Raw genomic sequence first — 17,937 nt, forward strand, 5'->3', positions numbered from 1 at the left:
TGTGGAGAAACGATCCTTTTGAAAAACATAATTAAGTATGCAACTGACTATACAAAACTTAACCAGAAATCATATACTGATGCCCAGACCCTTCAAAATAAGGGTGACCCAGTGTTCGGCAATTGACAGTAGAAAGAAAGATTCTTTTAAAAAGTAATGCAGTGCAGTCTGGGCCTGTAATCTCAGCACTTTGAGAGGCCTAGGCAGGAGGATCGCTTGAGGACAGGAGTTCAAGACCAGCCTAGGCAATGTAGGGAGACCCTGTCTCTACAAAAAATAAAAAAAAATTAGGCGGGCATGGTGGTGTGCTCCTATATTCCCTGAGGACTAAGGTAAGGCAGGAGGATTGTTCCAGCGCAGGAGTTGAAAGCTGCAGTGAGCTATGATCACACCATTGCACAACAGCCTGGGTGACAGAGTGAGACCCTGTCTCTAAAAAAAGAAAACAATTTTTAAAGTTAATGCAAAAAAATATAATGTTAAATGTATTTAAGAATAATCAGCCATAATTGCTTTTTACTTTATATAGAGTAAATGCTTAGTAGATAACCATATACTAATATTATCATCATTATCTTACATCCTAGTAAGAGAATTATCTAGTTTATAGTAATAATGATTATTGACATACCTTAAGATCTGTGCATGACATTTATAAAAATGATCAGAAGTAATTATGGTTGTTAGAGACTTAATATCTCATTACAAAATTGTCATATAAATAATACATTCTTAGGAAACATTTTCTATTTTTGAAATCCATAATCATTTAATGAAAAGCAATTCATAAGTATTTAACATAAAGGAATATATTATGGTTAAATTAGCATTTTATTCTGTTATCAATTTTTGTACACTATTTTTAAAATTTTAAAATCATAATTATTGTACCAGTAACAATAGTTGACATTCATATAGTGCTTTTTAATTTAAGGAAAGCTCATATATATATGACTTCATTTAACTTATTGTAGTCTAATCTATTAGAATTGTTGATATTACAGATAATCTTAGAAAAACAATACCACAAATTCACAAATTCAGACTTTCATATGGTCACTTAGTATTACATGCCAGATGGTTTTCCAAGCAGTGGTGTAAGTTTGCAAACAGTGAGGGTGTGATTTTCCATAAATGTTAAGTTCTTCATTGTTAATAACTGTATGTACTAGTCTAGTTAAGCCAGTACCTTGATGATAATTTAATATAAAATTCAATTAACAGGTGTATAGATAATACTCAATAATTGGATCATATTATTGTACTTGTTTTTCCTCTCTAAAAAGAACATATCTTTGAGATTTTGAGCTAATACTTATCAATTGAATCATAAAATTTTATTTATGTTTTTCTTCCTCAGAAGGAACATAATCTTCAAGTTTTGGGTCTGGTGAAATCAGATGAAGGGTTCTATCAGTGCATTGCTGAGAATGATGTTGGAAATGCACAAGCTGGAGCCCAACTGATAATCCTTGAACATGGTAAGAGGGTCTGAAATAGAAAGATGAAAAAGGCTGTGTGTTTGAGGAACTCGTACCTGTCGTTCCAGGATACCTCATGATTGATAACCTGTTTGTAAAGGCCAAGGTATGGCATAATTAAGAGAAAAAGAATAGCAGTCTAAATAACTTCTATCGAATAAAATTACCTGGAAATACAATTTTGGATAATATTGAAAAGAAACTTGTGTTAAGAAAAACTAAAAAATTATAGAGTCTTACACAAATGAATGCTTTTTAGGGTTCAATCATTTTAATCTCACAAATGTATTTCTGCCCTAAAAAGAAAAACTTCTTAAAGTAGTGTTTATTTTCCATTGAAATTTTCTTCAGTTTTTTCAAAATAAAATTAACTTCCCTTTTCTGATTGTCACTCAAAAAAGTGCTTATTATTTAAAAATTCAAACAACTTTAAAAAGTATAAAGAAAAATTCACCCTGCATATAAAATCAGAGGAAACCACACTATGATTTGAACAGGAAAAGTTTAAAGAATTATTAACTACAATGGGACTGGAGTAACAAGGGTTTGGCTAGTAAGAAGTAAAGAGAACTCTAAAAAATATAAGAATGAGAGATATAAGGAACTACAATCCCTAGGTCTAAAATAGAGTGCTCAGGAAGAAGCCCCCATCTTAGGGCTGAGATCCACACCCTGTTGGAGAGTATGTTTACTGGATGGCAGAGAAGTTGATGTGGTGCTTTGCTGTCTAAAATTGCTCAGAATTAACTCTCTAGGGTGCTGGGAAATCTGTTCACAGAGAAGTGAGTCACTGAATGTATGCTCCTACAAAACTACCCAAGGGGTCAGGTGTTGAGGGGAGCTGATAACTATAGGAGCCAGCCAAGGCAGCACACTAGAACGGGGAAGGAAACTCCTTTCTTCTGTAATATATCTTCAACACCCTGTACTGATGAAGTTTAATACATGTGCTAGCTGGCAGAGGAAAAATATATAAAGGGCCCAGCTCCATTTTTACAGAGCAGGCAATGAAATCTGAATTTGGAGCTGAGAGCAATAAATCAATAACTGGCACATATCCCAATTCCTACCACCTAAGGATACTGTATGTGAACACACACAAATATGTATATGGTTTTATAACCTTGTTTTCTTGCAACACCATGCTGTATACATCTTTCTATGTTAACATATACAGATCTGCATCAACATTATTTATATATGTATTAATACTTTATTTTATATAACTGATTTCATATTGGTTAACATTTAAATTTTCCTCCTTTTATTTGCCATTATGAACAATGCTATGTTGAACTCTTTTGTATGATTTTTTTCTCATACTGAATTAACTAAAAGTTGAATTGTTGGATAACAGTTTTGGGTTAAATTGATAAGGGTACCCATTGGGTGCATTATTTGTTTGTTTTTAGAAACTAAAGCATTTTTCATTTTGAGCATTTCTCAAGAATAGATGAAAAAGATACCACTTTGGACACTTTTATCTAAGTCAAATATGGTCAGGTTCTGGTGTGGTTCCAGAAGGAATTTCTCTGACATCTATTGTTTGGCCAGGGGAGCTAATTGGCAAAGATGGCACCTACTCTGGTTTTTCACTAAAATAGAGTATACATAAGATTTTCATGTGATTTTTTTTTTGAAAATATACTTGATATTACTGTTATAAAAAGGGATAAAACATTAGAACTGCTTTTTTCTTCCTATGTTTGTCTATGATTATATCCTTCCTCACTTACTGGAAATGGTTTCAGTAGAAGCATAACACTTTTCCATCTTGGCAAAATGCCTGAGTACAATTACTAAATAAGGCACTAGCAGAATCGGTAAGGTAAATAGGCTTATTTCTTTTTACTAGTGACAGTGACTTTTCTTAGTAAACTTTTGGTTCTCTTGTATTTATTTACATGGAATTGAACAAAGGGACTTAAGTATATTTGTGTTTGGGATTACCATTAAAATCTAACTCCAGCAGTATAAGTGGTTGAGATGGTGCTTATCTTCATGTACCTTATTTAAAAATAATGCTGAAAGCAATCAACGGAGTGTCTTCCACACGAAGTCTTATTTTTAGAGGAGTTGTCTTTTGATTCCCACCTGAATTATGTGGCTATGTATACTGGCCGCCAGCCTACCTGCTAGTGCTTGGCTGGTGCTTTCGAGCACCCACAATTGACCTGTGATAATTAAGTTAATTATCACCTTTGAAGATTAAATGAAATTTCATAATTATTGTTAAAATATATAAAACATTTTTACAACATCAGCAGGAAACAGGATTTCTGACCAAATTGGGCAGTAGTTTTGAGTTTATTAAAATAAATTTGAGTTTATATTAAAATAAAGCTTTTAATATTTAAGTTTATTTTGGTGCATTTTCAGTAATGGCAACTCTTGATTTTAGAAGATCTTGTGTCTTTTAAAATATTTAACTAAATATGAAACAGTATTAGTTTTATTTGCTGCCATTTCAGATTAATATTTCCTGTCATTTATGATAAAATCCTTTCTGTTTTTTATAATCATCTATTGAATGATATTTTCAAAAACATTGCTATATAAATTATTATAGATATGTTAAGAATAGTAGGAATTAAGGTAAAATATCTGTGTTTTTGTCCATTAACTTTTTATTGGCCTTTCTTCCTGTCAGTGGGAATTTAAAAATAGATTCCAAAGTTATTATGTAAGACTAAAATGTAAAAACACAAATATACTTTTTCTCTTTATTTCCTTTGATACGAAGTCTGATAATTGGTAATTTTTTACTTCCCGGAAGGGAAGAAGTGTTGGTGAAAAGGGAGTAACATGAACTTGTTTTTAGTAAAGGAAATTCACACTTCACCAACTCATTAAATTACTTCTAGGATATTATGGCCATGGTAGATAAGGATACATATTGAGCATTCCCCACCCCTTTTTTGACAGAAACATTTGTCAAAAATTCCATATAGTATCTGAGGTTAGTATTGAATAATAAAGTTATGGAATAAGTGACTAATGGCCTGGCATGATGAAAAGTTGGCTAGATAGCAGGAAGAAATTATTAGTCATTAGTGGAATATTTTAAATCTAAAGTACTAGAATGTACAATAGTTGGTGTTGGTATTAGGATAAATTCTAATCAGTTATTTTGCTTTTTATGGCAGTAATTATAACTTTAGGAAAAGTTTTACTTGTGGTAACTGTGGTGTAATTTGACTTAATTATGAATTCCATGTCTAGGAACTTTCTAAGATTGGAAATACATCTAACCAGTCAATGCCAGGGTTCTAGTTCATACCTGCTATTAACTTACTGTTTGGATGATGTAGTGAAATTCTATAATTTTTTATTTTCTATAAAATGAAGGAATTAAATTCATTGATCTTTTAGGTCCCTTATCATCCAAATATCCATTTATGCAGTTGTTTTAGAAATACATGCATTCAATATAAAATGTGTTTCAGACACATCTCTTTCTGTCTAGATATTGAAATGTTAAAATAGGTTTATTGTTTACAAGTAGATTGAGGCATTTCCAGTTAATAATTTTATGTTACCTGCCATAATGTATATAATGAAATAAACCTTGTGCCAAAAATTCTGAAGTATTGGATTCATGTCCCAGTCCCACTATGGATGAGGTGACTAACCTCTCTGGGCATCATTTTCCTTACCTGTAAGTATAAACAATGATCTCTGCACAGGACACCTATGAGGAATAAATAGGGTAATATATGTAAAGTATTTTTATAAATTTTAAGTACTCTGTGACTTTAAGGTAATAGTAATTTGAAAGAACATAAAAAGGCAAAGCACCCATGGGAATTCAGCAGTCAGCATTAAATTAAATTAAAATGAAGATAAAAGGTTAATTTCATGAAGCAAAGTTTGAAGATTTTTTTAAAAATAGACAATAGAAGTCCATATAATACTCAGATTATTTAAATTTGCAAAACAAGAAAATAATCTTTATATGACCAGATTGCCAGGCATCTGAAATGGTCTGGTTAAAACTAAAATTACACTAAAATATTTTAAAATAAACATAACACATGTTCATTGTCAAAAATGCTTAATTGACTGAAATAAAAGTAAATTTACTTTTTTAACCCTTCCCCTCATCTCACTTTCTAGAGATAACCCTTGTCAACAAACATGGTCTGTATATTTCTTCAGTAAATATCTGTTGAGCAAAATTCTATATGGTATGTACAGTTCTATATTCATTGTGCTAAGTGGTGGGGATGAAATAGCTAACAAGCAAACGTGATTCTCTGCTGTTATAGGGCTTAGATTCTATTAGCGGAGACAGACATAAGCAAGTAAATGAATAAATAAAATAATTATAGCTTTTATGTCTACTTACAGGAAATGAAAAGAATGTTCTTTGATAAAGAATTATTCGGGGTAGAGTGGGAGTTATTTTAAATAGGGTAGACAGAGAGGGCCTTTCTGAAGCAGTGATATTAAAGTTGAGACCTCAAGAATTAGAAGGAGAAATTTTTATAAAACAAACGAAAAAGAGTGAAGTATCCTGGGTGGGGGGCAATAAAATGCTAAGGAAATGTTCTAGATGGAATGGGATTAAAGAGACATGAAAACTGAAAAAAAAAAAAAAAGAGCCCGTGTGTTTGTGTTTTATACTTACATATACACACATTCACATATACACATTTTATTTGCAAAAGTGAAATCATATTTTTCTGTGACTTTTTAAAACAGTGTTTTGTAGACATGGCAGTACTTAGAGGTTTATCTCTTTTTTTTTTTTAACTGCTCTATCATCAGACTAGAGTATGAGGAAACTTGTGTTTTTAAGTTCTTAAAAGCAGTGTAAATTTTTTTGAAATGCAATTTAAAAATTTAGAATTTGTCTACCCTTTTATTAAACAATCCTATTTATGATAATTTATCTCACAGATATAGTTACCAAATATTTAAAGATTTGTATATTAGACTAGCCTCAATCTGGCTACAGCCTAATCAATACAACCAATAATTGGGATAGTTAAATACATGGATTCAATGGAATACGTAAGTAGCTATTAAAAAGAATAAAGTAGATCTGTATGTGGAAAAATATTCAAGTTTATCATTAATAAAGCAAGTTGCAGAAAATTACGTGGAGTCTGATATCATCTGTGGAAAAGATGAGAAAAAAATATAAGTGCTTGTACGTGTAAGAAAGTTCTGCAGGTCTGCACAGCGATCTGTTAATGGTGGTTGTATCTGAGGAAGGAGAGTGGGAGAGTCTGAAGATAGGAGCAAAGTACAAACAATGTATTGTAAATTTTTGCAAAGACAAATAAAATCTATTAGAAGTTAAACTTGGAATATTTAAATCTATACCTATTGATTTCTGCTTTGTTCAAGATAGTTTTAAACTTTTTGAATTTTTTTTTTTCTTGAAACAAAATGCTGTGGGAGAAAAATAGGTTAAGAATATTTGGTGACTATCTCCAAATGTTGGTTAGTACAGCATTTTTTCCTGGAAGATGAATCATGTCATACAGTTGCTAATGTATTTAAGTATATTTTATTAAATTGTTAAAATAAATTTGTTAAACCAAGTATTTTATTGAGTACATGTACTATGTAAATGGAGATTCACAGTTATCTGGCAGAGACCCTACTATATAAGCCTTTAGGGAGCATGATTTGAAATCGGAGAGAATCTAGACCTTAAAGATCTGGTTAGTTAGTTTAGCTAGCTGGAGACTCAATTAAGTGACTTGCCTTAAAATAACTAGTTAGTATCAAACTCAGGACTGATACCTAGGTTTCCAGTTTCAAAATTTACTGTACCACTTTAGCAAGTTAAGTATTTTCAAGACAAAAATCAGTTATGTTCTCTCTTTTTTTCATTTACATTCTCTTAATTTAAAATTCAGTCTTTGAAGTCAGTATTGTGATTACACTTACTTATTGACAAGTTTGGTCAAGTGTATCATTTTGCCAGGATGACCATATTTTGAGTATGCCTGAGACAATCTTGGTTTATCCCAGCATAATTACCAGAAGTGCCTTCTTTCATTCTCAGAAGTATCTGGGTGTGGACAGTATATTCCATGGTCACCCTAGTTATTACCAATTCATCGAATCTGAAAAGTTTTACACAGTACCAGGAGAGAGGTTATGCATCTAAATAATTGTAATGCAAGCTATCCTGAATGGCAAAGTGCTACTCTGATTCTAAATGGGAAGAAATAATTTCTGCCAGGTTTGACAGGTAAGGAAGGCTTTTTGAAGAACGTGGCATTTGGGCTGAACCTAAAAGGATGAGTGAGATTTTAGATTGGTCAAATTACAAGAAGATGGAAAAAGGATGACATTTCAGGTGTGTAAGTAAGAAGGCTCAAAGTGTACTTGGAGAACAGCAAGCAGTTTCAGTTTATCAGTGTTTAAAGAAGTGTGAGTACAGGAATGTGAATCTGAGAAGGTATGTGTAGACCAGATTACTTAATACCAAGTCAGAGGGTTGGAATTTGTTGAGCAGTTGGAAGACCCCAGCAATTTTAGGGTGTGTACAGAAACAAGTAGCACTTTAAGAGGGTTAATGTATTAAGGTGTGTCAAATGGTTTCAGAAAGGAAAATATGAAATCTGTGATACCAGTTAGGAGGATTTTGTACCAAATTAGATGTGATATTTAAGGCCCTCGACTAGGTGGTAGCAATGGAAAGAGAGACTTTCTTTTTATCCCCTAAAGGCTTATACATGGTAAATATTTATTAAGTGTCAGATGTTCCTATACAAGAAAACAACATTTATGATTTATTGGATATTTAGGATAACGGAGAGGAAAAGATTGAAATTTTACACTAAATAAACAGGGATTCTACTTAGGTTAAGAAAGTTTATCCCATTGTTGAGTTATGCTTTAATGAATTCTCTGTTTTTAGACAGCTTTGGAGAGGTAGGTGTATAATTAAAGTATGAATAGTTTAATGTTGAACATGAATTTCTTCTTTGCCAAAAGTCATGAATTTTAAGATCAGAACTTGTGAGTTCCAGATAACAGCTTAGTGCCTCAATAATTTTTGGTGTTGGTAGTTAAATAGAAGTCCTGCAAGTGACCTTTCTGGACTCAAAGATGGATTTAGAATTATCGGAGAACAAGCTTGAATTTGAATTTGATGCTATTATTTTGTTATAAAGAAAGAATCTATTATGCAGTGCTAAAACACCAGAAGGAAGATAGTATGTCTGAGTATCTTTTAATTGGTAGTTATATTTGAAAAACACTAAATTATACAATAAATGTCATAGTTGGCAGAATATATTTGGGTCTGAAAGACATCACTGACAATCTGCTGCTTATAGACTTGATTTCATGTAGTTTCAGTGCTGGAACAGTGTGTTTTTCATTTTAGGTTACAGTGTTGGCATAGAAACTATCTCCCAATTGATGCATGCTTAGCAGACCACCAGAAATAAAAAGTGTAGTATAATTTGATATGCATTTTGAGAAATGTTATTCTTTAGTATTAGCATTTTAAGTGTTACTACTGCCTCATAAGTACTATACTATTGTTCTAATATTTTAGCTGCATGCATATTTTTAAAAGCAACCCTTTGTTTACCACCAGGATTATTGTCTGCGTTTCCCCTTTACAGCATGTATCTGAGCATTGTAGACCTCAAATGAATGTGAGAGACTTTTTAGCTGGATTCCAGTTTGGTGATGATTTTCTCCTAATTTTTAGAGTTCCTCTTCAGTTTACACTCTTACAAATTTGAGTAGTTGTAGTTTCTTTTAAAGTAGTTTTGTGAAAGATCTTTATTAGAGGCTGTTTGAATTCTCTTGCTTTTTATATAATTGGAGGAAATAAAAACTGCTAGAATTTGGGCTTCTGAATCTTTAAAAATGCTAATGCTATTTATCTTGACTAGATCTTGGGAAAATTGTTTATGATTAGAGTTAATGTAAATCATTAAGCACATTGAAACACAGGCAATTTTTCCTTTTTATTGGACTAAATTGGTAATGAGAAGAAATACTTTACACATTTTGTCTCCCTCCTTTCCTCTGGGATGTTGGAATCTTATGAAGGAGACAGCATGTTGGTTTAGGGATGAAAGGAGAGAAGGCTATCTTTTTCCTGGGCTCACTGTTGTGGTAGGTGCGTCATTAACGTCTGGCACACCTTTTTTAATGAGTGCTTTGATGTCAGGAAAAAGTCAGATGACTTCCTTAAAATTGAAACATCTCTCCTGCACACAAGAATGGGAGGAGTATTTTGTGTTCATTTTATTTTATAACTTCCTTCAATTGTTTATATAAGTCATTTGTTGAAACGAGCAGTTCACTGCAAGGGCAGCTTATCAGAACACATACATACTAAAAACTCCCAATAGAGTGTGTTCCTATCAAATTGGTTCTTCTTTACCTTTGAGATTTAGTTCGTCAGAGGAGGAGCTCTAAAGTCTGTGCAAGTATTCACATGCAGCACTTACTCCCTTGCATTGAAATTAATTGTAGTTTCTTTTAAAGGCTACAGAATCTGTAGCCTTTTTAAAGGCTACAGAATTTGTAGTTTATGTTCACATTGCATTTTGTCCCTAACCAGTTTCCTAGTTATTTAACAACTGTACTGATGGACATTTCAGGTATTTGAGTAGCTTTGAATTATTTCATTTTGGAGTATATTATTCTCTCACAACCGCAGAGACTGAGTGCCAAATTGATAAGCACCAACTTCAGCTGAGTCTCAGAATGCTGGGAAATCCTATTAGGTTTTTTTGGTCTGGTCTACTTCCTCTCCCTTCCCTGTGTATCAATTATTTGAAACCTTTGTGCTCCTCAAACCTGTAATTTCCTTTCTTCAGGTGACCCCATATTTTCCATTCATTGGAATTTGAGATTCTTTTTGTGATCTAATGCATGGTCAGTTTTTTGGTGATGATTCTAGATGGAAATAGGATGACATTTCAGGTGTATAAGTAAGAAAGCTCAAAGTGCCTTCTTTGTGTTAGGTTTGGACACTAAAGTTTGTAAATATAACTATTAGATTAAACTCATGTTCTTAAAATTCATTAAAGCTTTACCTAATTTTTATCTACCTAATCTGTCATTTTCTAAGAAATTATATTTCTAAGAAAGTATGAATGCAGATTTGTTCAATTCTTGAATTTGTAACTATTACTTCCTTATATATTCAGAAGCTATGTTGTTACTGCATTAGAAGTCCTGACTTATCTTCTTGGTAGAGTACTGTATTTCATCAATCTAAGACACCATATATTATAAAATGCAACCTGATTTCAGAGATGTTAAAATGTAAAAAAGTGCATCTTAGAATCAAGAAAACATAATGTTTTCTTTATCAGCAGGAAACATTCATTTTGTCCTAGTTCATTTCTGTTGCTTTCAATTCTGTTTTTCTGATATTGCTATTACTATACCTGTTTTCTTTTTAATAGTATTGTCTGATACATATTTTCTATTCTTTCATTCTCAAACTTTTGGTGTCCTTTTGTTTTAAGATGTAGACAACTTTATACTTATTGTCCTTATGTGTTCTGCCATCTCAATTTTTTCTATTTATCAAATGTCTACCCTTAAAAGTTTGACATACACATTTAGCCATATTTTTTTCTATCAGCATTTAAGGTTAATCACGATCTTTTCCCCCCTCACCAAACAATTAAAAAACTTCATCATGCTCTCACTGCCTTGTTGCTCATATTCTGTACCTTCCCCTAAACTGTATTCTCTGGGCTTCTACAATTTCTACTTTCTTGGATTCATTTTTTTTAATTTATTTTGCTTGATTATAGTAAATTTCTCAGAAAGGGTGTATGAGAAGTAAATTTTCAAGGTTTTGCATGTCTGAAAATATATTACTTGCCCTCGTATAAACTTTCATTGTCTTTTAGCATACTGTTAGGAATCAGTTGCTTGCCCATCTGTTGATTTTAGGTAGCCTACTTTCTTCTCTGAAAGTTTTTGGGATTTTTATCTTTATCTTTTGAATTTTGAAATTTCATGGCATGAATTTCTTTCTCCCTTCACCTCCAATTCATATTTTTCAGCGTTGAGTAGTTTCTTTAAATTTAAAGATTTGCATCTATTTAGGTTCAGAAAAATCTTATGATGTTATCTATTTATTTATTGCTCTTTTCTTTTGTTTTTGGAGACAGGGTTTCACCCACGCTAGAGTGCAGTGGCATCATCATAGCTCACAGCAACCTCTAACTCGTGAGCTTAAGTGACTCTCCTGCCTCAGCCTCCCAAGTAGCTAGGACTATAAGCATGGGCCACCACACTGGGCTAATTTTTCTATTTTTTTAGAGATAGGGTCTTGTTCTTGCTCAGGCTGGTCTCAAACTCCTGAGGTCAAGCAATCCTGTATGCTTTGCCTACAAAAGTGTTAGGATTATAGGCATGCACCTCTAGTTTTTGAACTAATAGATAAAGCTTCTCATTTTACTGGCATCAATAAAGTTACCTGAATATGTATGAAAATTTCAAAGAGATTCATGATATGTGAGTCATTTGCATGTTAATTAAACATTCTAATTTCTCCTTCTAGAAGTTAAATAATATGGATTATAATATGGAAGATGATTTGCATATCAAAAGTAGGCGTCAAATAAATCATTGCTTCTGTCACATAAACCTTGAGTGAAAATGGCATGTCTGTCAAGGTCTTAAAATTCATAACAGAATTTACCAAAGCAATTTGATGATAAGGTACCTTTCTTTTAAATAAGTACATTGCAGGGAAGTTTGTGCCATTTCAAATAAGTGATATGCTGATCCCTGAGATGTATTAAATATTTTTTTCTGTTTCCAAAAACCATAGCATTTTAGAATTATAAATTTTACCTGTGTAGTGATTGTCTTTACAGTAGCCCTTACCATTTTCCAGTGATGGGGCATGAGACATCCCATCCTACTGTTTAGTAGAACTTTGTATTAAAAAAATTATTTCTTATTTTAAACTAAAATCTGCCTCTGTTTTCTAAAGCTTCTTTCTTACCTAAACTTTGAAGCTATAGAATTTGTAAAAATCTTAAAATTTTCACACTAACTTCCATGACAGCCATTGTGGGTCATCAAGCAGAATGGGGTGGGGCATAGGCTGTGAGACTTTAGCTGTTTCTTTGTATGAATCTCCTGAAAGTAGATGATTCTAAATTAGATTGTGGCAGTATAAGAGGATTCTAATCCTAAGTAATCACCAATGTGTAGCATTATTCCTCTGCTTGAGTTTTCTTTAATTCAGTGTCGTTATATTTTAAATTTGGAAATAATGATGAATTTTATTAGTTTGGGAAGGGAGGAAGAAATCTGTGTCTTATGCTTTTCACTTATGAGCTTCCATGAAATATGACTAATCTGTTGAGAGACACTATTGGGAGCAACTAATAGACAGCCAGAACTCATTGTCACTGCCACATATTTTTCAGTGGCTCCTTTACATGACAGATTACTCTCAGGAGCAAATAGTAATGCAGCTCTTCTCACATTCTGTTAGTGTTTTTATTTTCAATAAAGTGCTGTGATTAATAGCTTAGTATAATTGTTGTTTCCCCATTGAGTGTAAATGCTTCATTTGAATGTCTTTAATCTGAAGAAACAGTTGTTTTATTGGGGTCTCATTGTTTTGCTGTGCTTCTCAAGGTTTTTTTTTATTGCTTTCTTTGGGGAAAATGAACTTCTCTATCAATCATGGGGTAGGACCCAGTAGAGAAATTTTGAGGATGAATACTGAGATACTTGAACATTCATACATATATTTTTTATGATAATTTCAGAATGGGACAAGCAACTATAGCAATTTTGATCAAGTCTTCAGTGGCGGTTGTAAAAGTAGCTTATCGCTGGCCTACGGGTAGTCTGGTGACCTTGCTTTATAGATGCTATCTGAAATGCCAGGTGCTTTTACTAAGTCATTTTTTTGCAAATCACACTTACAGTGTAAAGTCAGACAAGAGGTGAACAAGAAAGAAATGCTGAAAAGATGAGAAATTGTGAACTGAGTTTTTATAAGAATATGGTGTCTCACTTATCAATAGGATAGCTCTTTTTTGATTTTGCTCTTGAAGTGGTGATACTCTTTAGCCTGGTCACTCCTACGTCCACTCCCAAGAACCTGGCTGGGATTAGAAGTGTTTCATGTAGCCATAGAGCAATTTTCCTTTTGCTCAGGAATCCAGAGAGCAAGTTGGGCTTTGCTGGCACCAGCTATCAAGTACTTCATTAACTTTAACTAGGAGCCAACTATATTGTCCATACTATAATCAAGTTAGAAATGAAGAACCTTATTTGAATTCAAGACAATTAATAAGTCTTGAAGGCTTCTCTTGTGAAATTTGGTGTTCAGTGCATATAACTTCTATTTGAAAATGCCAGTCACTTGGGTAAAATGTTTACAGATTAGGGCAAAATAATTTAGGATTTACTTGGAAGTTTAATAGCTTGTTATGTGTAGTTTTGAATATGTAGCATAACGTATGTATTTATATGTACTTACATACAAACATCATTCTGATGTTTTTTGGTCAATAAGCGTATTTATCTTAGAATGTTATGGAGGAACTGGGGCTGTCTAGTTTCATGTAGTGTTACCTTTATTTTCATGTAAACTAAGTAAGTTCTCTTTAGAAATTCAACGTCAGTAGTTTTCTTTATGCAGTATATAAGTTCATGTTTTATAGTCCTTCATATCCCCAGAATTAACATTTTCATTCTAAAATATTTTCTTAGTTTTTTTCCCCAAAGACCCCACCCTCTCAAATGTTTTCTTAGTTCCTATGTATTTATTTAGCCATTGAACAAACATTTATTGAATGTCTAGTAGATATTAATTTCTGCAAAGGAAACGAATGTAACAGTTAAAAATACATAAATATTTCATACAATGACTGAAGCTTAGAAATATTTTTAATATAGCATTTTTATTACAGAGATACTTCTTTGAAATAGATTATCTGGTAAATATTATAAAATCGTAAAAGTACTTGGAACTTAAACTTTCAGCTGTGACAGAGTAACCAGTAATGGACTAGCCTTCCTACTGTAAACAGGTAGAAAATTGGACAAAATATGTGAAGTAAATGTTTTTAGACATTTTAAAACATACCAGGACCGTGATCCCTAACGGAAAACAAATGAAGTGAGCCCCCAAATTACCCCCAGTTTTCTGTCTGGAGGTACTTTTCTGCAGCACAGGGTGCCCTGCTTATCAACAGGCAGAGGGGAGCAGCAGATAGATAGCCCAGCAGTCTCAAATGAGACAGATCAGAGTTTAGGGCTAGAATAGTTGGAATTTGTGGAGCAGACTACTGGAGAGGAGAGAAGCATGCAGTGAAGAAGTTAAAGAAAGCTGTATAGGATTTCCCCTTGAGTCCCTTGGATCTCACATTGCATTAATTGCCATGTCTCTCTCAATTTGTGACAGTTTTTCCATTTTTCCTTGTCTGTCGTGCCCTTGACACTTGCAAAAAGTATTGGTTCGATATTTTGTTGTCAATGTTGGTTTGTCTATTTTCTCGTGATTATATTGAGGTTGTGGATTTTTTTTTTTTTTTTTTTTTTTTTTTGAGGACTACCACAGAAGTAATGAGCCCTTTTCAGGACATCCATGTGAGGGGTGCTTGATATCAGTATGTCATCTTACTTGGTAACGTTAAGCTTGATCTTGTGGTTAAGATGTGGTATCTGCCAGGCTCAATCCCCCTGTGGTCACCTCTGGGCCCAGAGGTGCTCTGATTTAGTTTCTCCTGAGTATAAATCTCCTATCTCCAGGGCTGAGGGATTTGGAGGTTTAAGAGTTCCTATCACAAGCTTTCAAATAATTCCTCTATTCTCTGTATCATCTCTGTCTCCTTAAGTTCTGCCAGTTTCTCAAGGTCATTTGGTTTGAGTCTCATCTAACTGTCCCTTTGGAGGTACTTAGATCGACTCTTTTCCATTAAACAATTTACTTTTCTTCTATCTACCTTCTTTTTTCATATATTTTGGGTTTACATTACAACTCAAAATATCTCAATTTATGCAAAATGGAGTATATTCCTATTTCTTATCCTATTTGTTGTTAGGGAGTATTTGTAAGGTGGTAGACCCAGAAATGTATTTGGCCTTCCATCCTAAATCCAAAGCCAAAATAGTGTTTCAGAAGACAATATTTGGCATCATTTCTCAAGCTTTCAAATACACAAACCTTTGGCTCAGCATTTTAACTTTTAAGAATTTATCTTACAGAAATATTTACACATGTACACAAAGATACATGTACAAGAAAGTTTATATATTAATAAGAGCATTGCTTATAGTAGTCAAAAAAATTAAGTAATAGAAACAGCCTAAGAGTAAGGAACAATGAGGGAATGATTAAATAAATTGTGATATACCTATATTATGGAATACTGTGCAGCAATTAGGAATAATGATGTATTGACATCAGAAGCTCCTGAAGACATATTATGTCATACAGCAGTTTGCAAAGCAACATGTTTGGTATCATTTCATTCCCATATTTATGTGTATATATAAGTATGTCATTAAAAAGAAAAATATTTGGAAGAATATGTAGCAAACTGTTAACAGGAGTATTTTGGAGATGATGAAAAGGGGAACCTTAATCCTTTTACTTTGAATATATCTGTATTGTATACATTATTTTTATAACAAACTTAATTACATTTTGATTTTTAAATAAAAAATATGAAATCAACTACTTACAGCAGTAGTTGAGCAACCACTGGAGGCTTTCAGGCAGAGGCTCTTTTAAAGGGTCTCTCTGCTAGACAGTATCTCAGGTAGCATTTAATTCAGGATTGCTCAAACTGGATTACTGTTTGGGGAAAAAAGTGTTTCATGATCAAATAAGAATGAGAAATGCAAGGTTAACAAACAGAACAGATTTTCTCCTATAGAATTGCTAAGAGTCTTTAACATGCTGGTATGCATGGCAGATCTCCACAGTCTCCCAAATTTGATCTCTCTTTTATGGTATACCTGTTAACATTTCCCAAAAGTACTGCTCTGTGGGACTGTACCTTTTTTTACACTGCTACTATATTTAAAATAGTAGGTACCATGTAGATCTGACTCAATTCTGAATAATGAATTCTGACTAATGCTACCATGAACATTCCTGGGAAATATGAATTTAGTAGATTCTTTAACATAAGGAAATGAAGGTCCAAAGAGAAAGAACATTTTGCATGATACTTTCTTACCTTTTGAAGGAGTTTGAAAATTTTGAAAGAAATTTCAAAACATATATTTTCAAAGAAAGGTTATGAAAAAGGAACAAAATTTGGGTTTCAAAAAGAAAAATGTACATACAGATCACTTGGCTGAGGTGAGTGGGTGTCAAATAAAGATAATTGGATCTACTTAAACCAAGGACAACATACCCAGCACAGAATTTGATGATCTCTACCTTCAGAAACTTTCAAGTGTACGTGAATGTATCAGTTAAACTCATAATTCTAAACTACAGGTGACACTTTATTAATCACAAATCTAATGTATTGAAACTAGAGCCATCAACCACAGTGTATCTAGATTTTGAAAGTGATTTCTCAGAAAAATTAGGAGTAGCTCTGATGACATCTTTAAGTAACATAAAGCTAGATCACAAGAAACATAATACTTCTTTAAGACTTTCTACAAATTACTTCAGCTAGTGCTTAAATGTCTATTGAGGTCATTTGGTTTCAGTGATGGTGCCAGAGTGAAGCTACTGCCAAGCATTTGAGCAGCAGATCAGAGCTAACATTTTTTTTTTTTTTTTTTTGAGACAGAGTCTCACTCTGTTGCCTGGGCTAGAGTGAGTGCTATGGCGTCAGCCTAGCTCACAGCAACCTCAAACTCCTAGGCTCAAGCGATCCTACTGCCTCAGCCTCCCGAGTAGCTGGGACTACAGGCATGCGCCACCATGCCCGGCTAATTTTTTCTGTATATATTTTTAGTTGTCCATATAATTTCTTTCTATTTTTATTAGAGACGGGGCCTCACTCTTGCTCAGGCTGGTCTTGAACTCCTGACCTCGAGCGATCCACCCACCTCGGCCTCCCAGAATGCTAGGATTACAGGCATGAGCCACTGCGCCCGGCCCAGAGCTAACATTTTTGATGTTCACATTTTTAAAGTGTAATACCTTTCCTTAAACAAATTTCCCAGTTGCCTTGGACTTGAGTCAGATTTACCTGGTGTTTACTGCTCTAAACATAGTAGCATTGTGAACAAAGGTATAGAAGCTGAAAAGTTCATTCTTGGTCAGTAACCAGGCAAACCTAGAATACAGCATGCCTAGGAATAAGACTGGAAAGCTAGGATGAGACCAGTCTGCGGAGGGCTTTGAATACCGTGCTGAGGTGTTTGCACTTATTCTGTGTAGGTAGTTTGGGGGCACAGGAGTGATGTGATCAGATTTTTTACTTTCAGGAGTGAACTCTGGTGGCAGAAGGGAAAGAAACCAGCATAACTCTTTTTAAGAAACAAAGATTTTTACTAC

At 33.4% G+C, this 17,937-nt stretch overlaps 1 protein-coding gene across 2 annotated transcripts in view; it reads left to right on the forward strand.

Annotated features, from left to right (window-relative positions):
• Positions 1–17,937, forward strand: part of NEO1 (neogenin 1) — a 196,125-nt gene that overhangs the window by 106,258 nt on the left and 71,930 nt on the right. For both annotated transcript variants that reach the window (XM_045531562.1, XM_045531570.1), the window contains exon 7: positions 1,361–1,481. In XM_045531562.1, the coding sequence (XP_045387518.1) occupies positions 1,361–1,481 (121 nt within the window). The remainder of the gene's footprint in view (positions 1–1,360; positions 1,482–17,937) is intronic.

This window comes from Lemur catta, chromosome 1, assembly GCF_020740605.2.
Source record: "Lemur catta isolate mLemCat1 chromosome 1, mLemCat1.pri, whole genome shotgun sequence".
NCBI classification, from domain to species: domain Eukaryota; kingdom Metazoa; phylum Chordata; class Mammalia; order Primates; family Lemuridae; genus Lemur; species Lemur catta.